General features: G+C 40.5%; 2 protein-coding genes across 11 annotated transcripts in view; one reads left to right on the top strand and one right to left on the bottom strand.

The window, feature by feature from the left end:
• The window catches only part of CCDC152 (coiled-coil domain containing 152), a 29,292-nt gene extending 6,457 nt beyond the window's left edge, over nt 1-22,835 (bottom strand). Inside the window, exons 1-11 of one of the 10 annotated variants that reach the window (XM_080973147.1) lie at nt 22,174-22,313; nt 19,696-19,791; nt 18,886-18,991; nt 15,117-15,185; nt 14,239-14,303; nt 12,341-12,443; nt 11,822-11,949; nt 10,519-10,605; nt 9,685-9,772; nt 2,203-2,297; nt 1,071-1,202 (exon numbers count right to left, since the gene is read on the bottom strand). In XM_080973147.1, coding sequence (XP_080829273.1) covers nt 1,197-1,202; nt 2,203-2,297; nt 9,685-9,772; nt 10,519-10,605; nt 11,822-11,949; nt 12,341-12,443; nt 14,239-14,303; nt 15,117-15,185; nt 18,886-18,991; nt 19,696-19,758 — 810 coding nt within the window. In that variant the 5' untranslated portion in view covers nt 19,759-19,791; nt 22,174-22,313 and the 3' untranslated portion in view covers nt 1,071-1,196. The other 9 variants (XM_080973146.1, XM_080973145.1, XM_080973142.1 and 6 more) reach the window with 9 other exon arrangements.
• Nucleotides 3,114-9,588, top strand: SELENOP (selenoprotein P). Its single transcript, XM_080973155.1, has 5 exons — nt 3,114-3,263; nt 4,201-4,410; nt 5,782-5,994; nt 6,744-6,861; nt 7,707-9,588. The coding sequence occupies exons 2-5, from the start codon at nt 4,208-4,210 to the stop codon at nt 7,968-7,970; spliced, it is 798 nt and encodes a 265-aa protein (XP_080829281.1). The 5' UTR covers nt 3,114-3,263; nt 4,201-4,207; the 3' UTR covers nt 7,971-9,588.
• Nucleotides 22,836-23,299: the final 464 nt, after the last annotated feature.

Here is a 23,299-nt window from a genome sequence, read left to right as displayed (position 1 = left end):
ACCAGGACGCAAGCAGTGCCTGATTCTACAATGTGACCTTTGGGTTTTATTCCTCCCAGCAAATCACCTGTGCAAGAGGGAGAGGGGAGGATGGGAAATATTGAGCTCACCCTTGACCCTCTAGGATGAGCTGGTGGTCATAGGCTGTGTACACATTGCTGTTTACTCAGGCTCCATTGCGCTCCCACTGCTGGTGTTTGAAGCTGTGTACATGTGGTGTTTGCCACAAGCCATATATGCGCTGTAGTTTCCTGAGAAATACTGTTGTTTGGTGTGTTCCCCCTCAAATCAGCTTTGCAAACATAAGCCACATTCATTTCGCAGTTAAGCTGAGGTGTGTATATTTGAGATCACCTCTGTGAATGCAGTTTCATGAATAGCAGTTGCAGGAGTGTATGCATGGGGAAACCAAACAGGCAATGTGCATTGGGTGAAGACATCCCCACCTCTACTCTGGTGTGCACAGCAATGTAAGAATGTGACTTGAAACACAGCCTTGCTGCATTTTAAGCTGCTAGTGTGTACATTGCCTTAGAACAGAAAAAGGAGTTAGGGTTTAAGATTGGAGGCATTTCCAGCCTATGTTTGTGTGGTATTAAATCACTTACTGGCAAATCCAGGCTGTGCAATTGGGAGGTCTTGTGCAACAAACCTGCTTTGCCCCCAAATATCAGACTTTGTGGTAAGAAAATTGATGGGAAAATGCAGTGGGAAGTGCAGGATAACACTCACTTTGACTGACCTGCAATGCTCATTAAACAGCCAGCATCTAATATCCCTGCAGACAAAATCAGGATGAATGCACAATAAACAGGATGTCTGGACGTGCCCTTGGAGAAAAGCAATGGCTTATAGACTTCGAAACAAAAATGCACATTTTTGTCCAGGCAAATTCACTGTGAGTTTACTTTCCTCTTAATTTTGGCACAAGGATGTGACGTTCCTAGAATCCCTTTAAAGAGTCAAGTTACAACAGGACATGGTGCTCCCAACTGTGTGACCTCACAGTGTGTTGGAGCACTCAGAAAGAGGGTCACTTCCAGATGATAGACAACCAATGGAAAACTTACATAATGAGAAATGGCTGTGAATATCGAACATCAGTGGCATTAGTTGTCTCTCTCTGAGATTTCATTTGCTTTCATTTGATGATTGTCTCTGAACGCAAATCATGGAAGGAAGAGGATGCTTTCAGTTCACACCTGACACAAACACACGAGGATAAAAAGATTTTTTTTTAAAAAAAGCATGTTTAAACCAGCCATTTCAGTGCTCCCAGTACAGATCAGAGGCACATTCCAGATCAGGGCCTGTGGGCGCTTTGCCTTCAGAGTAAACATTGCTCATTTAAGAATCATTTTCTCTCTCTCTCCCCTAATTATAACAATAGTTTGGCATTTAATTTTTTCTGTCTGCCTGTCTATTTTATCTATAGTGGCTAAATGTGCATTTGCTTTTACTTTCTGCTACTTTCTACTTAAGGTAAAGGGACCCCTGACCATTAGGTCCAGTCGTGGCCAACTCTGGGGTTGCAGCACTCATCTCGCTTTATTGGCTGAGGGAGCTGGTGTACAGCTTCTGTGTCATGTGGCCAGCATGACTAAGCTGTGCCATTTACCTTCCTGCTGAAGCGGTACCTATTTATCGACTTGCACTTTGTACTTTTGAACTGCTAGGTGGGCAGGAGCTGGGACTGAGCAACGGGAGCTCACCCCGTCGTGGGGATTCAAACCATCGACCTTCTAGTCCTAAGCTCTGTGGTTTAACCCACAGCACCCCCCGCGTGCCCCACTTTCTGCCCCACATGCACACAAATAGTACAATAGAGGCCCAGAGAGCCTGATTGTGAGGTATGAAAAACAGTGGTGTACATTCCGAAGGGTAGGCACTCATCATGGCAATCGCCAGAACTATGCCCCTTCCAATACAAAAATGCACCTCTGATCAATGCAGACATTATGTCATCAGTATCAAGATGGCCTTTTTTCCTTGCCACCCCTCCTATTTCATTTAACATCCAGCCTGAAGCAATGTTCTGGTGGACTCAAAAGCTTGCTCACTATTTTGGGACATTTTTTTTGGTCATGAAAAAAGAGGCTTCAAAAACTGGCCATTTGGACTGTTAGCCAGGTGTGCTAATGTACCTACCTCTTCCTCAACTTACTTTATTTGATGGGTTTATCTGAGAAAAATGTTAGCTACCTGGAATGCAGGGGATGGCAAATTGTGCCCAGGAGATGACATCATCACTTTCTGTGAAATAAGTGGTGGTGCTTTGTTGTTGCCCGCCCTTGTTCCTGATGAAAAAAATATATTCCAATGTTATTATTATGAGTATTAGGGCTGGCTCAATACATTTTGTCACCATGGATATGCTTGCTATGAATTTTTCTTTCTTTTTTGCGTTTCAATTTCTTTGCAGTGAGTTTCCTTGGTTGTGAAAAGCAACATAAAAATCAATAATAAAAACCCAGCTAACTCATTCTGTGAGTGCCTATTCTTAGGACTGAAGATACTCAGTGCACATGAAACAGTCTCTGGGTTAGGAGAACAGAAAGGTGTATTCTGGAGAAGGGATGGCAATTTCATACTGCAATATTTTGTTGCAGATCACACTTTAACAACAACAAGGCAGCCAGTGGAGACCTCCCTAGGGAGCATTTGGGTCTCCCTCGCCTGCACCCAAGGCTTTGAACCTTTGGATCAGTATTGCCAATAGGTTTCAAAGTAGGCTGATACAAACAAAAACCAGCTGTTGGGCAGGGAAATTTGCTCAGGCTCCCATGTCAGGAAAGGGTGTGCATGGGGCCAAGGCAAGAACACAACGAAATTTGCCGGCTCAGCAGATACTCCTTTCCTTAAAAACAAGCAATAAGTTTTTTGGAATTAATGTCCTTCCCACACACGTTATGACTCTACCACCAGCTCGGAGTTACTGGGGGGAGATTGGACACTGCACCACCCAAAAAAGCCACTTTTCCTGCACATTTCTTTTTCCCAGGACGGCAGGAAAAGCTCTTGTTACTTCCAGTTAGTTAACGAAAACAAACGTTTGGCTAGGTTTCGCTCCAGGGAGCTTGCAAGGACATTGCAAAAGAGTCCCCTGAACTTTGAACCACGCCTGCAAGTGATAAACAGGCGGAGTATAAATATCAGAGAACTGCAGCTGCTAACTAGATAGCTAGATTTGTTTTCCTTGCATGGTGTAGCTGGAGAGAACAGAAGCGAAGTCGAGGAGCAGCCAAGCGAAGGGTGGGGCCCGGGTAAGTCTGTTGTTTCCTTGTCAAATTCACTTTTCCGATTTCTGCAGAAGTCATTTTTTGTCTTTTTGTGTGTTGAATCGGGAATCGGTTTTATATATATTGTGCGCGCGCAAAGCGATACTTTAGTCTACAAAGTGTGATTCCTCAAGTCTGCCTCCTCAGAGGCTGAGTTGTCAGGCTTTGGTTATTTGTTTCCATAAAGGGGTTTCTGGAAAAGAATACAGTATGTATATATTCTTCCAGAATGTATCGGGTTCAGAGCTGCCGGAACAGAGGGGAAAAGGGGGGGAAATCAGTTAAAGCTTGACATTAACAGTGCAATCCTACGCATGGTTATTCAGAAGTAATCACAGTCGAGTCCACTTTGCTCCCATGAAAGTGTTTACATGATTGCAGTTTAAGAAGTCTATGCAATGGGCATCCCCTCTCGTGCAGCCTTACTCACAAGTAAATATGCATAGGATCAGGCTGTTGTGCGAGTCCCGTGGTTTCCAAACGCACTGTAGTTTTAGTGGGGATTGACATCAACTGGCTTTTACTCAGAGTAGACCCATTAAAACTAATGGTGGCAGCTAACTTAGACCAAACCCACTGGATTTAATAGACCAGAGTAAAAGTTAGTTGAACACAACCTTGTACATTTGAAATAAATACAAACGGGGAATGATTGCACACTTTGAATTTTGACATTTGTCTTAATTAAATTGAATATAGTAAACTTAAACAGCTGTGTGCTATAACTGCAGTGGTTCCCAAAGAAAGGGAAAGGCGAGGGGTGGGGTGGGGTTGGAATCCTTAAAAACAAGAAGTGGGACAGATTTATTGGGAGTCTGTTTATTCTGCTGCTCTGGAGGAGCCAGGGGCAGGAGGCATGTTCTGTGATCGGTGGGGTTGTGGGTGGAGCATTCAACTTGTTTTCTTTTCTTTTCTGCCAAAGCCCCGCCATGTGGGTTGGCCTGGGACTTGCCCTGGCTCTCTGTCTCCTCCCAGGAGGAGGGACGGAGAGCCAGGGTACCAGCAGCCGTTGCAGAGAGGCTCCAGAATGGCGAATCGGGGAAGAAGATCCTATGCTGGATTCCAGGGGTACCGTCACCGTGGTAGCCCTTCTTCAAGCCAGCTGATTCTTGTGCCTGTTGCAGGCTTCTAGGTAAGGACAGCCTGTGTTTGCATCTGGATTTTTGTTGTCAAAAATAAGAGGCACGTTTATACAGGACAGAGGCGGGATTTTCTCCTTATTTTCATTCAGATTTATGGTGTCTCTACTTTTCCATGACTCCCAAAAATGTTTCTGTTATAAATGTTATTTTTGGCTCGCAAACTGAAACTTCTGGCTTCACTGCTTGGATTCTGTACTGCTGTTTGTAATAACAAAACTCCTCCTATAAACTTCATTCTTCGTTTTTGGATTTCATCCAGAGCTTGGATGAAACAAAAGCAAACCAGAAAGTGCCCAAGCAACAGAGCACCACATGTTTCATAGGGATTATATAGCAGAGGTCATTAGTGCTTTCATGACTTCATAGTTCTCTTGCACACTGTCCCATTATAAACTTCCTTGGCTAGCTTCAGGGGGACATCGATCCATTCCACTTCTCATATGTATTGTTTCTTTAGTAAATAAAATACAGTTCAGATATTAGGAGTGTGAAAGTCCACAGTGCCCTGCATTCTTCAGATTGGGGTGAATGACCTCCAAAGCCTTATACTGTATGAGGGGGCGGTGGGAGACAGAACTGCTGATGTCTTGCAAAAGAGACCCAGATTGTTCAGGCTGCAGTGAGCAAGGAAAACCTGAGTTGCCAAATTAACTTCTGCTTTTCCAGTTTATTGTCCTCCAAGGACAATTTGCAGCTTCTGTGACAGTTACAGAAAAGAGGAGGAAAATGACCGATCCATTTGCACATTATCTCCACTTTTAAAAAAGCAGCATATTGCTACTAATTTTCAAGCATTAGTACAGTGCTTTTCGAGTAGGGGATGGATCAAAGGCTTTTTTGGCAGACACATGAAAAAGCTTTTAGAATGGCAATTGCTTTTGTTTTTACTTTAAACACAACCAATTAAACAGTAAAGTGATTTGCCAAGGACATATTTTAAAATCTTAAATTATTTGAGTAGGCAAGAACCACGTTTGTCCCATATGGCATTAAAATCTTCACGTGCAATAATATTAATAGCACTTGGCCAAATGTTCTGTTTTCTAATCACAACACGCAAGCAAACTCCATTGCAAATACCTCCAGAGCCACATACGGTATGTGGTAATTTGAAGTATCCATAAAAGGTCAGTACACCCTAGAAGATAGCATACACAACTAATATTTTACAGTTATGTTGTTTTATGCTGATCACTTGTTTTAAATTATAAGTTGTCCAGAGACAAATAAATCCAGTAATAACAGTGGGAGTTTATAGATTCTGAGAAGCCACATTTCATCTTAACAAACAATATAAACTGTCCTGAAGGAGGATAGTGCACTTAAAATATTCATTTTTCTCTCTGTGTGTCTCCTATTAGATTGGAAGATCTGCAACTGAAGCTTGAAAGTGATGGCTTGGTAAATGTTTCATTTATGGTGATCAATCACCAGGGACACCATTCCCAACTGAAGTATAACCAGCTAAGAGAGAAGGTTTCGGAGCACATTCCTGTATACCAGCAGGATGCAAAACAACCTGATGTCTGGACCACACTAAGTGGAAAGAAGGATGACTTCCTCATCTATGACAGGTCTGTATATAAAAGAAAAGCTAGGAGATCTAAATGAACCTCATGGGGCAAGGTTTTCCATAGCACTGAGGAGAATAGGGCTGAGAATGCCCTGCTTCCCATCCATATCAACCTTATTTCCACCATAAATGGGATACTAGGTTGTAACCAACAGGGACATAGATAGCTGTATGTTAGGGAGAAGAGTTCTAGCAGCTTAGCTGCCTCTTGCACATGCTACATTTTAATATATAGGTATGTGTATTGATTTTGAAAATAAGGAAGCACATTCATTTATGTGAGTCCCCATCTGCAACCCAGACATGGGTTTATTGCCTCGGGACAAACTTTGCTGCTCTTGAAGGTTTTTCTTGGCAGAGAGCTCCCTGTACTCTTAAAAGAGGCTTGAGAAGTGAGAGGGTGCCTGGATTTCCACAGAAACATGCTCACAGGGAGAAAAAGTGTCATGATTTGCTGTTGTAAGAGCCCGTGCAAATGGCATTTCCACCCCCTGCAACCTAGCTATATAGGATTGAGGCACCTGTGAAATGCTTGCAGTAGATTTTTTATGGATTATAACAGAACACAGGACATCTAGCACAACAGAAATTCATTTCTCATTTCCAAAAAGCTCCACGTTATGGGTGATAATAAACTTAAGTTTTATTCCAAGTAGATGCATTGAAATTAATGAATGTGACTAATAGTTGAATACAGTACCATGAATGTATTTCACATTGATATTAAAACCTGGGTAACTTTCTTTCTAGGTGTGGCCGTCTAGTGTATCATCTTGGTTTGCCTTACTCTTTTCTGAGTTTTCCCTATGTGGAAGAAGCCATTCAGATCACATACTGTGAATCCAAGTGTGGAAACTGCTCTTATCTGGTACTTTTGGGGTTTTTTTAAAACAATATTCTTTTCCCATTGTGTGTGTATGTGCATTTAATTGAATAAACAGAAACCTAATCAAGCATGTTTTACCAGAGCAGTTTTAGCTTATATTCTGAACGTGATTTTTGAAAATTTTGAAAGGTCTTGGCTGCTATGGGCTTAATTTGTGGTGGAAACCTGCTGTAATGCATACATCCGATGTACTCCCACACCATTGGATTCTAACTTGCATATAACCTACTGCTGAACTATTGTGCAGGCACGTCTTGACAAACTTTGTACCGGAAAGCACTTTGTGGCTCCATCTCTGGAGCTAAGTATGGGAGCCCTCCTGAAACCCATTTGGAAGCTCATTGGAAAGCCAGGATAACTGAATAAATAAATAAAATGAGTGGGTTGTAGCCAATGAAATCCTACTTACAGTAGTCTCACTTAAATTAATGAACCTAAGTTAGTCCTGTCCATTGACTTCAGTTTTTCTACTCATACTAGGGCTAGCATGGGGTACAAACTTTTGGCTCTACAACCATCATGCAAAGTCTCATCTTCTTAATGCCTCCCGCATGATACCAAAGAGCTGAAACCTGCATTTTCTTAACGAGTTTCATGTAGATCGTAGTATCGTGAAATTTTACAAGTTGCTATGGAGAGAGAAAATTGTTAAATGCTTTACCACCATTCAATATAAGTGCATTAATTTGAGGGTTGTAATTTTACACAGCAGGTATATAAGAATCGGCTAATATTTTGCATATGTATTTAAAGAGTAGACATTTCAGTAGACATACCTGTCTACTGAAACAGGGTGCATTTATGTTGTCTGCACTTTTTCCTTCCAGACACCAGAGATTGAAGAAATATGCAGGAACATTTCAAAAAAGCCAGATGAAAAGCCAGAAGAGGCAGAACCACCTCCCTCTCAGCACAACCAGTCACCTCCCCTTGGCCATCAAGGCCAGAAACCCCATCACCGTAGACATGGACATCGGCAGAACAACCGGCGCCATCAAAATAGAGGCGGTCAGGCAGGTAGTGAGGATGTTGTGGAAGCTGCCTCACAGCAACCAGCTGTGGAGGATTCCCCCCAGAGAAAGAGGCTTTGACGAAAGGGGAATGCTATTTGCCAGAGGCAGTTGAGCTGAAAGTGGCAGGAGCTGACAAGGCCCACTACAGGTAACTGATGTTGACATTGTCGGCACTTGCTGTTTGAAGATCTAAATAGCATAGCCTCCTGACACTGTCGTGGTGAGCTCCCATCTTCCTGCAGGTGACGTGGGCAGCTGTTGGCAGAGAATGTCACTGAGTCTTGCCAGTGACGACTGCCAACGGCTGCTTGACAGCCAGCAGCAGCAGGTGAGCTTGCAGCTTCAGATGCCTGACAGTGAGTAGAAAGGGCAGAAATCTGAGCCTGAAAAACAAACTAAGCATCTTAAGACACTAGGGAAGAGTCCTCAATGTAGAATGCATTCATTGATAATGTAGGCATTGGTATCATCAGATTTTTCCAAGTTGATTGGAAGCACTTATTGGCAAGAGCCAAAGAGAGTTAAAATACATTGAGTGACTATTACATCAGTGAGCTTCCCATCGGGTACCGTTATGTGAATGTCTGAAAGAAAGCAACTTACGCAGCTCAGTCCACGAACCAATTAAGCTGGAGTACTTGAGTTTCATGTTTTGCAACTGTAGTTGAGTGCTATTGCTTAATTGGCTTTGTACTGAGTTGTTTGGGTAAGCTGATTTGCCTTTAAAAAAACAAGGAAATTCTCGTAATGGTACAGATTTTTGTTTTACGGTGCTCATTTAAAGTGTTTGCTACATTTAGTTACCTCATCTTTCTGGTTTCCTCTTCTACCATTCTGTTTGCATTTGTGACGACAGAAGCATAAACTATAACCTAGGGGCTTCTGTTTGATGTATAGCAACCAAGAACAGGGGAGGAGAATAAAGATGTGTTAACTACTTAAAAACAACTCTGGGTTTTTTTTTAAAAACCAAGTAAATATATAAAAATGTGAATTTCCCCCCACTAAAACTTTAGAGCCACTTAATGATCAAACTGTATTGTAGAAGTTGATGTAATTTTAAAGTTTGTGTGTGATGGCTGATATTCCAAACAAAGGGATTTGCCAGAATTTCTAACACCTAAGTAATAGATTTTGGACAGGCACATTTAAGATCCTGTGGCAAGAAGATTAGAATAGACCATGAATCTTTTTGTGTTTTTGTGAAAATCTCACCAAAGCTAAGTATCACAGCTGTTTGGGGTGCAAGGTGAAGCTGTGATAGAATGAAACATGGAACAGGGTCAAAAACATCTGTTGATCAGATTTAAGTCTTGAACAATCTATCTCATAGTTCCTGTTGGTTTGTCATTCTTGTACTGGTTTTGGTTACTTTTATAACAGATTAATGAAGCTTGTATGTTTCTCTTTAGCTAAATAGTATGTCTCATTGTTAACACCTTGTCTTTCTGAAATGAATTTTTGAATGTTTGTGTGGAGGATTTAGGCATGAAAGAAAATGTTCAACACAGAAACTGCTTAGATGGTGCTTGCTATAGTTCATGATGGTTTCATCGGGAAAGTCACTGCCCTACAAACTTGAATTAGTTTATGGTGAACACTTGTTAAGCATGAAAGAAGTTAGGAATATAACTGGAAAGCATGTTTTGTTGATGATGGATAAGAGAACTTTTAATAAACCAAAACAAGCAATTAACCTCTTGTGATACTTGTCAGTTACACTTCCTAAACAGACAACTTGTGTTTTCATGTAATTCTCAAAACTGTCAACATTTGAAATGGACACCTTCACCTTTGCCAAGCCTCTGTTCCAAGTTTCTGATGGTATTACGGAGAACTTCAATTTCTTTATTCTTCTCTTCTTGAAGATGCTGAAGCTTCTGCAAAGATTAAAGCAAATGCTTTATTTCCCATTAGAACTTGGTTCCAAGATAGTGTATATAAACAAAGGTGTCATTGCTTTTGAAAAAAATCTACAAATACTTTTCAAAAGTTTGTATGTATTATATGACATCCAGGCACTGAGTCAGCTTGGTGGTCCCACTGGAAGTTAGAGCACTTAATTAACTCCATAGTTTTGGCCTAAAACATAGCACAAACAATGAAGAAGAGACCTATGATAAGCACCTCCTGATGCTCAAAAGTTGCTACATTTCTTTCTGTACCCATCTTGCCACTTCTATTCTACAGCCAAAGGAATTTTAAAAGGTTCATTTAATAATTCTGCAAAGCCTGAAATTAAAAATACTACAACCAGGGTACATTAATTATTGCATATTTTTCAGTGTTACAGAAATGGATGGGAGTTGCAGACAATGTCACCCTGATGCATGTGTACACAGTGCTTACATGTCATTAAAAATGGGGGAGTGCATATAGATCAGGTCAGTCTTAAAAATGAACAGAGAAGCCATTTTAGATAGGGGATTTTCCCAATGGTTGGCACTCCTCAGAGGAATAGGAGAACTGGGCCCAATGAGTTACACTTTCAGAGATATTAATATATAGGGATGAGGGCAAGACACAACATTTAAAGTCAAATCTCATTGTCAGAAATACTGTGCGCCATCCAAGTATTTAATGAAACCCAGACATTTAAGATATTAGAAAGTGCTGGAAAACATACCCTTCTGTAAATGTTTTGAGGCAGTGAAGTGGGATTTGGATAGGACTTGGGCATTTTGGTCTGAAGCTTTACCAATTCAGCATTGAACTGAAACAAAAACACATGTTAGTATGTTGATATTGGGGAAAAACCTATACAAATATTTCTACTTTAACTATTCTTGAGCCAGTGTGGTGTACTGGACTAGGATGGATGAACTCCAGGTTTAATCCCCACTTAGCCATGAAGCTCAGTGGGTTACCTTGGGCCAAGCACCCCCTTGGGCCTAATCTACCTAAGAGGGTTGTTTGGAAAACTCTACAGTTTTGTTCACCATAATGCAAGGAGGATACTGCAGCTACAAAAGGGTGACCAAAATGGAGAAACTTGCATGAGAAAAGGCTACTTGGAGCTATTGGACTGGGGGGGGGGGGGCTTCCAAAGGGATAAGAGAGAGGTGCAAAAATTATGCATGGTGTTGAGAAGATTATTACACAGTGCATAGTTAAATTCTGGACGTTGTTACCATGAAAGATAGTAAAGGCTACCAACTTGGATGGCTTTAAAGGGAATTAAACTCATGGAGGATAAAGCCAGTAATGGATACTAACCAAGATGGCTGTACTACCTACGTATCAGAGATGGTGCATCTCAGCACCCCAGTTGCTAGGGGACAGGAGTGGGAGAGCATTGCTATACTCCAATCCCGCTTGTGGACATCCCATAGGCATGTGGTTGGCCCCTGTAGGATCAGAATGCTGGACTAGATAGACTTTTGGTCTAATCCAGCCGGGTACTTCTTATGTTGTTAAATGTAATATAAATTTATTGGCTGGGTCATGCGTGTTTTGAAGTTTATAATTAAATTCATAGGCAGCAGTAGGGAAATTTGCAACCATGTGACAAAAGAGGGTAAGGTAGATATTAAAACATTCAAAGTATGAGTACATTTTCAGTGCTGCTAGGAGCAAAACAAAAACAAAAAAACCACCTCAAAATATTTTTCTCACTCCCACTGCTTTTTCAGAAGTATAACAAGGAAAAAAAAATTATAAGCAACATAATTCTAATAACTCAATCTGAAACTCATTTATTTAGATTACATCTAATTAATTTCAGTGGAAATTATGCTGAGTTATGGCAGAATAACAGCCTGCTATAAGGCTCTTATAATTTATCCAGTAAAACAACAAGCTAGGCTCTTCCTAAAAAGTTATACTTCCTATTCACAAGTTACGACTTGTATTTGCATATACTTCTTTATAAAACAGACCCAATCTTTTATCTTCTGGCTTCTATCTTGAGTTTCTAGTGCATACTGTACCTCTATTTGCAATTTGATTATCTCATCCTGTTTTTCTTTTTCTTGTGCTCTGAGTTGTTTAGTTAATTCTGAAATCTCCATATCTTTTTTCTCTATTAGTAGTTTGTGCTCTTTCTCCATGGCTTCAACTTGAACAAAATTTAAATAATGTAAAAATTCATTACATTTAATCAAATGGCTTTAAGGTGATGATAAGCTGTACGTTTGAAAATGTTACTCAAAACATTTGCAAGAAAAGCTGGGATAATAAATAAGAAACTTTTTAATTTTAGATACAAAAAAAATCAACATGTAAACATTAAAAAAACCCTTGGAGGAGCAGATTCATCGAAGATGATGCCGGTTAATGCACAACAGTTTTAGGGGATCCAGATAAGCTCGAATTTATCCACCATAGTTAATTCCGAGACTACTGTTCATTAGTGAAAAAGAACTACCGTATGTAGTACCAAAAATTTTGCTTTAAAGTATGAGAAATCTCAGCATCACTCACATATAGTGTACACAATTTATGCTTACATTTTTCATTCATGTCATAGTGCAGCTTCCATTGTTCAAGCTTGTGTTCCTCCTCCTTCTTTTCAATTTCTCTCATGAGTCTATCAACCATATTTTTATGTTCCTATAAATTGATTTAAGCAATCTTTTGAAACAAAACACCCAATAGCCAAATTCTCTAGGTAGTTTAAAATGACAATACAATTAAAATCATGAGACTATATAATGTAGCATAAAGCTTTCCAGCAGCAGAGATGATAAAACAATAAGCAACTGATCTGTCTAAACAGATTTCAGTTGCCACAAAATTCCCTGAATCCTCTTTTTGACATGTATTTGAACTACCAACACTCCTTTCAGAATTAACTTTGGAAGTAATGAATTCATTCAGAGGCCAAAGAACCCAAGGTTTCAATTTATAGAACAGGAATAATGCAGCCTCTCCCATCACCTAGTTTACAGTGACAATCCTTTAAAGAAACCAGTCCTTTTTAGCTCAATAGGTCTTACTTTAAGAGCACATAAGATCACAACTTTAGCTGCAACAACTGGATTTAAGTTAATTTAACCCCCAGAGTATGGGCCCAATTCACACACCACAAAGCTTGTTTGCTTTCCCACTCCTTCTGTAAAAATAACTATACTTGCCCAACTATCTGTGGGATTGCAGAACAGGAGGAAGGCACACTATGGTCTCATTCACTATGGCTAATCCATCCATTGGCTAGAGGGCTGCTGGGAGATTGTTGGTTGCATTTGTACCTCCCAGGAACATCATGCCAAGGACCTATCCACTGGTCAGAGAGGAGTAGCCAAACAGGAGTTTACTCTGCGCTCTCAGCTGGAAAAACACTTGATTCCAACTACCAGTTGCCTTCAGATTGCAGAAGTGAAGGAATCATAGCAGCCTGAGGAAATGAGGCTGCTGGATCAGTTGCAGCACCTCTATCCAAGCAAGATCACCAGCAAGGGAAGATCTGTGGGATAACGAGCCTCATATAACCAGCGTTCTTAAGTAGAATTAATGCACGAAGGTGTTAATACCATAGAGTAAGTTGTCCCACCAGGCTTAGCTATGTCACTTCCCCTTACCTTGGGAGAATATAGGTAACCAAGCCTTTGTTACCACCCAGTCTACCTGTGAACTTGATGTGTGAGGAAGTCTGAGGTGGTTGCTCCAATTCAGCTGCATGGCTTTCACAAGCCTCTCTTGTGTTCCTTTACCAACCGTTTGGGAACTTCTACCATGTTTTAACTAAGCCATGTTTTACTGCCTGTGCAACTTTTCTGACTGATTGCAGCCTTACTCCAGTTGTCAGTGGAACAAAATTACTTTGGCTGAACTTGTTTGCAACTTACAACTTTAAATGAAACTTGAAAAAAGACTTAGAAAATGTAAAAATGCTATATGCCGCATCAGACTACTAGACGAACTTCTTGACCAGGTGTCTTTTCAAGCCCTTTTAATGGGGATGAACCTGGGTTTGCATTCAAAGCATACCGTGTGACTGTGGTCCTTCCTTTCCAAAACGAAGGAGATTACACACTTGCAATTTATTGTTGCTATGCAGGATTAATCGTATTGAAACGGTTGTGACTTCTACCATGATTATATAATGCCACACGGAATGAATCAGTTAATATATTACCCTGCTCTTTTGGATAGATACATGGGAACAAGTGTTTGTGATGTCAGAAGATGAGCCAGAAACAAATTAAGACCAAGTATTTGAAACCAACACTCTAATCTGATTATTGTCAAGTAGCTCATAACAATGAAGATGACAATGCCGATATAAGGGGGAAAAATCAAAATGAGAAATTGTCAAAAGACAGCTCCTCTCTCTAGAAAGTAGGTTGATTCTCCATATAGTCTTCCATAGAAAGAAACCTAAGGTTTTGAAGATGGATGCTCTCACCTGTTCATGGGATTTTAGTTTCTCTTCTAAATTATGAGCTGTGTTCTTCAGTCTCTCACTTTCATCTGTGTAAGGGAATTGTTGACAGTCAGACTGCAAGAGAAATTTTGTACATGTTCTGTACGCAGAAAGAAAGAAAGAAAGAAAGAAAGAAAGAAAGAAAGAAAGAGGGAGGTGTATATGGACTGAATAACAGCCCTTGACATCTTGAATGCTCGCTAGAGCGTATATGCATGGGGCTTTAAAAAAGTTAAGATAACTTCCCCTTCTTATTCTATTGTTGGATGATCATTTTAGGAATTTTGTATGGTATATATATTTTCTTTTTTCTTTGGCTTTTTATTGATTTTACCAGTTTGCATTTTATCTTGTTAAGTTGCTTTGAAACTTTCTTTGATATAAAGCAACTAACAGTCTGAATAACTAAATATATGTCTATGCAAGTAAGCAAAAGAGGTAAGAAGTGGAAGAGTCAGGAACTTTATAAACTCCTTGTCATTTTCCAGACCTATGCACTCACCAGCATTGTGCTGGATTATCTCCCCAACCACCCAGGTGACTATGCCAGCAAAAAAAAAAAAAGGGATAAGACATGGAAATAACCTTGTGCAACATCTGCCAATGACGCACAAGCAGAGGTTTTCAACCAAAGCAGCATCCTATGCCAGACACACAAGACTGAGCTGTATGCAACTTGTATTGAAGAAGTTTAATAGAGATGCCTAAATATAACTACTTTTGCTGATGCATATCTATATGCATACTGTAGTCAACCCTTGTTGGAAGCTCTATTCCAAATACTGTGTTCTAGTCCACACAAGAGCAGTCTCTAAACACATTAAGAACAACATCAACACTGCAGCTAGTTTTTTTTTTACCTCTCAAATTATACTGGTTTTCTATAGTTTGTTGGAGACCTTTAATCACATTTTGGAGTGTAGCACATTCTTTTAAAAAGAAAAAAAGAGAAATTGGTACACTTGAATTACTGCAATAATTTAATAATTATTAATTAATCATAACATTCCAAGTTATCTTAAGGTAAAGGTAAAGGTACTCCTGACCATTAGGTCCAGTCGCGGACGACTCTGGGGTTGCAGTGCTCATCTCGGTACCTATTTATCTACTTGTACTGGTGTACTTTTGAACTGCTAGGTGGGCAGGAGCTGGGACCGAACAACAGGAGCTCACCCAGTCATGGGGATTCAAACCGCCGACCTTCCTATCGGCAAGCTCTAGGCTCAGTGGTTTAGACCACAGCACCACCCGCGTCCCACAAAGTTATCTTAGTCATCAGCAATAAATACTTCCTTGTTCTGGTGTAATAAAGAAGTATTATACAGGATGCTATCTTTCTAAATTATGCATCTTCTTTGTAGACGTCATTGAAATTTTACAAGTTTGCCCGCTATTTAAGAATCAGCAAAATAATTGCATTTAAAGAGGTGTTCTCAAGCTTCATAGGGCTTCTTGCAGTTTCAAGAAGTGAACACAAGATGGACCTCTGGCATCCCCATATCGTTCATGCCTTCTATAATCTACTTATAAAAATACAAAGCGCTGCTTTATATTGAGATGCATGACCAGAGGAACATCTCCACACAGCATTATAGATTCATTCTCTTTCCTTTTCCCTTACTTGCCACATAACAATGTATGCGACAACTCATATTAAAGTGATATCTTTTCTGTACCTCATAGGCAAAGCATTGGCTTTGCACCTGTTCTAATTTCCAAACCATCTCCCAGATGGAGCATATTGGAAAAAACACACCTTGGAGATTATTAACTGATTTTGATTCCTTGTTTTGACTTTTTTTATTTTAAAATAGAGCACCCCATTGCAGGGGTGCCAACTTGCCCTCAGGATTGTGGGTGCTTGCCTCCGCAATGCAGATGTGTGACATCCCATGCACATGCCTGAGCGTAGTACGTGTGATGTCACACGCACTATGTGCAGACATGTGCTTGTGACATTAACATGTCCGCATTGCAGTGGCTGGTGGCAGCGGCTCCTCTTCCTCCTCTCTGCAGCCAGTGAGCCACCCTTTTCCAGGAGGAGGGACTCAGACACAGAGACAGAGACAGAGAGATCCTGCCTCAGCATCCCAGAACCCCTCCACCTGAAGGCTTTTCTCATTGACTTTGTGGGTGCCCAGCCCCCACAATTATATTATTGTGGGTGCCCAAGCACCCATGGCCCCCTGGAGTTGGCTCCTCCTATGCCCCATTGTTTAAAATATGCCCAAAGGAAATAGAATCCTAACATTCAAACAAATAAACTTAGCAGATAAAAGACAGCAGTGTATGGGCTTTTAGGCATTTTTAATGCATACACTTACAAAAAAATGCAGGTAGCAGAAACTATTTTTATATGGTGGCTGGTGTAGTGCATATATGCATTACATTAAAAACATTCTACCTTCATTGCTATTGTTTTATTAACACAGAAACTTAATGGATAAGAAATTTTAGATGATTTTTAAAAAATCAATTAATCATGTGATAGCATTACGTTAGGAAGACTATCCAGCACTTTTCACCATCAAAGTCATCTTGTTAATGTCTGCTCGGTCCCAGCTCCTGCCAACCTAGCAGTTTGAAAACACGTCAAAGTGCAAGTAGATAAATAGGTACCGCTCCGTCGGGAAGGTAAACGGCGTTTCCGTGTGCTGCTCTGGTTTCGCCAGAAGCGGTTTAGTCATGCTGGCCACATGACCCGGAAAAACGTTGGCTCCCTCGGCCAGTAAAGTGAGATGAGCGCCGCAAACCCAGAGTTGTTCGCAACTGGACTTAATGGGCAGGGGTCCTTTACCTTTACTGGGTTTTTTTTTGTCATAACAATACAAGTAGCAAAAACAATAAAGTCAAAGGAAAACATGTCAGCATAGAATGCCAATTCACAATACAATTTTGCAAAATAAGGCACATATTTTGGTCTTAAATCTGGAATGCATCAAATGTAGTGCAACCAAGTCAGGAAGCACTGTTCCATAATCAGATACTTGTCTTATGTTAATATCCTATTGCAAAATTTTACTATTTTTTAAAATGCTAGCTAGCCCTGGAACAAGGGCAGGCAAAGCCAAGGCAGAATTTGGAGGCTCATGGGCAAAGCTGGAGGATCAAATGTATAATGGGCAGAGCTTTTTGAAATATGGAGCTTATTACCTAGTGACCCCTCAGACCTACAGCAGCACTAATTTATGGAGAAGATAGAACTAATATCTGCATTGGTTGCTTCCATTACATTATTTAATGGAGGACTCCAGTTACTTGCTAGCCTTTGTCTAAACCAGGAATGTAAAAAACCAGGCCAATGCTTAATAAGTCAAAAGCTGTCATTGTGTTTTATATCATTCCCTTTCTTCTCAAGAAAAGCCTTTGTATTAGCAGAAGTTGGAATGGTTGGTCAAATATATCATTTGCCAAGTCAAAATATCTATGATTAAAGGCACTTTCCCCCCAGTCTGCTCTAGCATTTGAAGCATGCTTCATAGGCTATAAATTGTTCCATGCCCCCCCCCCATGTGACAGTCCTTCTCAGCTCATATGCAGATTTGCAGATCACTAAGATCAGACACATTGAAAGAACATTTATTTTACAAAAGCTATAATCCAGACATAGCCCTTCACAGAAAAATATAACCGATTTTAAGCATTCATCCTAAAATGCTTCACACTTTTAGTACGTTTTGTTTTGTGAAATGAATTCTTGCAGTAAAGACAGGCAACCTATTATTCCTGTGATATATTACACAAACTGCTTTCAATAGAAAAGGGGCTTTATTCTTAGAAGAAACATCTCCACAACTGCTAAGTTACAGTTTTACTTCTATAGACTTTTTTTTTACCTACCATAGTATATAAATTAATTTTCACCTTTGTTAATATTAAAACTTCCTAGTGTTTCACCTAAGTATGCTAATAGACCTGGACAGCACTCAGTTTTCATATATCCAGATATGTGGAATCATTTTTCTTCCTAGCACACAACCTGTTGCAGGTACCAACATGATACCTGCACAGCACTTTAAAGAGTCTCATTTGAGTGCCAGCTGCCTCACACCCTCCAGGTGTCCGCATTTTCCAGGGACCTCCCTGATTTAGATAAGCCGTCCCGGTTTCTGATTTGATCCCGGAATGTCCCACTTTTCCTTAGGATGTCCCTGTTTTCATTGGAGAAATATTGGAGGGTATAGAATTATCCAACACCTGAGCCATCTGAAGGCAATCTTGTATAGGGAAGGTTTTTTTTTTAATGTTTAATGTTTTATTATGTTTTTATATATGTTGGAAGCTCCCAGAGTGCCTGGGGCAATCAAGTAAGATGTGTGGGGTCTAAATAGTAAAATGAGCATTATGGAATGGGACGTCCCTATTTTCATTGGAGAAATGTTGGAGGTTATGCTGTGTTCTCCAGATGCAGACTCACGGCATTATCATCAGCCACATCTTCTGCCTACCCCCTTTCTTTACTGTCTAACCCGATGATGTGTTCTGGAGAGCTTGGTTATCTTAATACAGTTAATACAGCTTAATACAGCAATGTGGAGGCTAACAAATTTATTATGCAATAAACTTTAATGGGCACAAGTCCACCTCATCAAATCTGTGGTTATAAAAACAGTGCCAAGGAATGCTTACCTTCTTTAGCTGATTCTTCCTTCATTTGGCTTGCTGTCAGTAACTTGTTTGTTTCATCTAACTGAAGACTAAGAATATTATTTTTTCCATGAAGCCCTGATATTTTCTGTAAGAAAAGTTGAGAATTCAAAATTTAACAAATTGTTTAACATTACCTTCCCATCTTCACAGTCGCTCTAAGGCCTGGGCAATAAAATCTAGCCATGTGCTGTTTAGGCAACAATTAATTAGAGACCTGAGAGCATTAACCACAAAAAGTTAACCACAGAGCAATTATGGAAAGGTTTCATAGAGGACATACAGCTGTGTTTTGGGTGATGTCTGAATTCATCTGCTGACTTTTGTACTTTACTCTTTTTTTTAAGCTGTTTTTCATTTTGCAATTATTTATTGTTTTATTTATTTATTTCATTTATAAATCACTTCCCATGAGGCACCCTAAAGCGATTCACAAAACATATACATATATGTATATGTATATGTGTGGTGTGGTGTGGTGTGGTGTGGTGTGGTGTGGTGTGGTGTGGTGTGTGTGTATAACAACTGCATATATAAAACAATTAAACACACACACATATATACAGTGCTTTTTTCTAAAAAAATGTTTAGGGGTACTCTCATTTTGACTCAGAAAATCACCATTTTATAGTTCAAATCAGGAAAAATAAATATAGTAAATGGACAAAAGTACAAAGATTCACAAAATGTTTAGGGGTATGCGTACCCCTGCGTACCCCCAGAAAAAAGCACCGTGTGTGTGTGTGTGTGTACACATTGGCATAACAATTAAAGGATCTATACTCTTCTTACCTTTTCTATATTTAAAAAGCCCTCTAAAAGTGCATCAAGATTCACCACACTGATTTTCTTCATGACTGCTTAGCTGCACAATTGCCCAGCTGTCTCCTGTGTAATATACAGTGTATTTAAAGAGAAGAAAACAACAACGGATAGCAAAAACGTCTGAGCAAACATTTACAGGATTGCATTTGCTGCATTGTAAGGCCTTCTCAGCTATGAACTCAATGGATGGCACAGGAACATAGGAAGCTATCTTAGATCAAGTCAGACCATTGGTCCACCTATCTCAGTAATGTTTACTGACTAGTTTACTGACTAGGGAGGGACACTGACAGCTCTGCCTGGAGAGGCCTGGGAAATTGAACCCGGGGCTTTCTGCATGCAAAGCAGATGTACTACTGAGTTACGTTCCCTCCCTTGACAAATCACACTATTTTATATCAACCGTATCATACAACAGAGATGGGGAATCTCAGGTTCGGGGGGCAAATGGGGCTATTCAGGCTTCTCTGTTTGGCCCTTGGAACTCTCCCTAGCCCAACTATTCACTAGCCCTTCTTTACAAGCTCCTTAAGTGCTTTTGCTTGAGTGTCCTTGAACTCTGATAATGCTTCTTGCTTGCCTGGCTAGAGGCTAGAGAGGGGTGTTTGAGTGCACGGAAACTAGCCTGTACAAAGGGAAAATTTATATTAAATGTTCTGCCCTCTTAACCAGCTCATGACTGACATGTGGCCCTCTGAAGGTTGCTTAGATGTGAGTTCAGCCTCCACAATGAAGAAGATTCTCCACTCCATTAATACAAAAATAACGATGTGCCCTAGTTAAAAAATAAGTGATTGCTTCATGATGATTTGAGAGAAGATATGATAGTCCTCTTCCAATATCTAAAGAGCTGTCACATGGAAGATAGAGCAAGCTTGTTTTCTCCTACTCTGGAGGGTAGGACTCAAACCACTGGCTTCGGGTTACAAGAAAGGAGATTCCAACCAAACATCAGGAAGAACTATCTGACGATAAGAACGGAGGGAAGGGAACAAACAGCTCCTCAAGTCTATCTCTGAGTGAGGTTGTTAGGATGCCGCAGAAGTTGATTCCCCAACTCCAGGAAATGTGTTTACTTATTAACATTTTCCTGCACCTTATAAATTATGCTCAGAGAGGCCAGAAGTACTTAACAGCCCCTTTATAACATGGTGACCCTGTAAAATGGTGGGGGCTGCCTTCTGGGGTCCCTAACTCTGCTAAGCCCAGTGTGATTCAGAGCGCCCCCCCCCCCCCCCACAATGACCATTGATTCCCAGTTCAACCACAGGGTAAGGTTGATTTGATTCCCTGCCCCTTTTCTGGATGCAGATCTCCACTCCCTGCTTCTTGCCTGGCGGGGTTTGTGTGTGCCATTTTGTAGTTCACCTCAGGTAATAAAAAGGCCTTGGGCCAGTCATGACAGCAGGGTTTTCTGGAGTATGAAAAGTATGAAGTGCTATAATCTACAGTAGCATCCAGCTTTCATGGCCACAAATAAGCTTTATACACCGCAACAAGTGTATTAGTTTTTACGGGAACCAGAGAACTGTGTTTCTTTTGCAGAATCTTGTTATTCACTATTATATTTTTCTACATGGCATTGCAGTTTACAAAACACCCTGTAATTCTCGTCTCACTTAAATGCCTTGTTATCTTCATGGCGGCAGCAAACACTTCAACACCAGCCAAAGCTGCCCCAAGGGAAGCCAAAGATATTCCCTGCCAGGCTGATCACTGGCATTTGTAGATTTTCTTCTTGAAATTTTTGTCTAGATGCGTAAGGCATTTCTTTCTGGAATGAACTATCCCTCCAGAGCAACAGCAAGGTTACTCAAAATCCTAAACCAAATAAGCAAAACATTCCTCACTGGTCAATCACTAGGAATGCCTGTTCATCCTCCCACTGACAAATTTTGAACTGGTTCTTTTAGAAGCAGGTTGTTTGGACTTGCTTGTGGCAATGAGCTGGTGATCATGTTTACCCATAGGCAGCCAGAAAGTTCACTGGGTGACCTTAGCCTAATCCCTATTTTCTTAACCTACCTCACAAAATTGTGAGGTAAGAACCATGTAAGAACTTGAGTTGTTGGGTTTTTTTGAGGAAAGGTAGTAGCTACATAAAAAAGAAAGGAAGAAATGGATGCTTTACCACCACCTTATTTCTATATATCAAAAGTATCTTAAAAGGAAGAAGAGCATGCTGGCCAGGTGTTTTCCTGCTCAGCTGGCAATATTCAAAAGGCTACACTCATTCAGAATACATTTCGGAGTCAGTGAATGTGTTAGTATTGAGTGACAAATTGTATAGGGAACAGGGAGGAAATGCATTGACTGAGGACTCAGAGACACAAGTTTGAGGGGAGGTTGGTGTTTGGGCCATGAGGAACTTCGGCATCCTGAAGTGACTTGTCGGAAATAGGAAGCAGAGTTGGCTCGAAAACTAGGGCAAAACTAAGCCGCTACCTATATTTTTCATTATTATTTTTTCTGAGACAGGTTCCCCTTTACAAAGAGAATTCCCACAAAACTGCTTCTGAGAACGTTTCCCTCAGAGTGACAGTTGCTTCCCTCTCAACAGAAAACCCACATAGCTTGCTGCCCAGAAAAGGCGGGAAAAATCTCTGCCTCAGGAACCAACGGATGGAGCATACCACTCATGGCTTAAATAGAACGAGAGGGGCGTTTCCCCTGTGCTAGCCTGATATTAGGTTCATCCACACATTCCAAGTGGTTGGGAAAGGAATATGGACACCCCCCGCCCGGGTTTTGAGCTGCGCCCGAAAGAAACTTTTCTAGAAGAGAGCTGCCTACACACCATACATTTAAAGCACATGCTGTTCCTAAGAATTCTGGGAACTGTAGTTTGTCCCTCATAGAGCTATAGTTCCCAGCACCCAGTTCCCATGATAGATTTTTGTTGTTGTTGTTCAGAACCCATTTCTTTGCATAGATCTTGTTTTTAAGACAGTACTGGTTTGGATAAAATTAATAACGTTGTTAATTTTCACACATATTTCTAGAACGGAAAGCAGTACCTTGCGCACGTGTTTGGAAGCTAGCACTTCTCCTTGGAGAAAGCATTTATCAAAGCTGCATTTGAAAGGAAACCCTTAAAGTAAGGTTTTGAAAAGGTCGAGGGGTGCACTGGCACTGCAAAAGATTGGATCCTCCCTCTGAACAGCTGTTAAGCAAAAGAAACTAATCTTGTGTGGCACCACTTGCTGTTCCTTTGCAAGTGGCTGCCTTACTGGCAATGGAAGCCTTGTTTTCTAAAACGGTCAATAATGTCATTTTATAATTGAGTCTGTATATGCATGTTCACAAGCGGCAAACTCCACAACCCCAACAGTTTGTTTTCTAAGCTGAGGGAACACTAATTATGCTCATTAGAGCACCTGCTTGCAAGCTTAAGCAAGTGACTGCATATTTTAATGTTTGCAAATGCTAAATGGCACCTTTCAAGGTTGCTTAATTGAACAAATTGCAGGGAACCAGCTTAATTGTTGCTAGCCAGAGATTCTAGTGACCAAAAAAAAAAAAAAAAGCAAACACATTTGTTATTCTGCTTGTGTTGTGGACATAACTTTAT

This window comes from Podarcis pityusensis (assembly GCF_964106645.2).
Source record: "Podarcis pityusensis genome assembly, chromosome: 11".
Taxonomy (NCBI): Eukaryota; Metazoa; Chordata; class Lepidosauria; order Squamata; family Lacertidae; genus Podarcis; species Podarcis pityusensis.
Note: the sequence above shows the minus strand (reverse complement) of the source record. Positions and strands in the feature narration are given on the sequence as shown.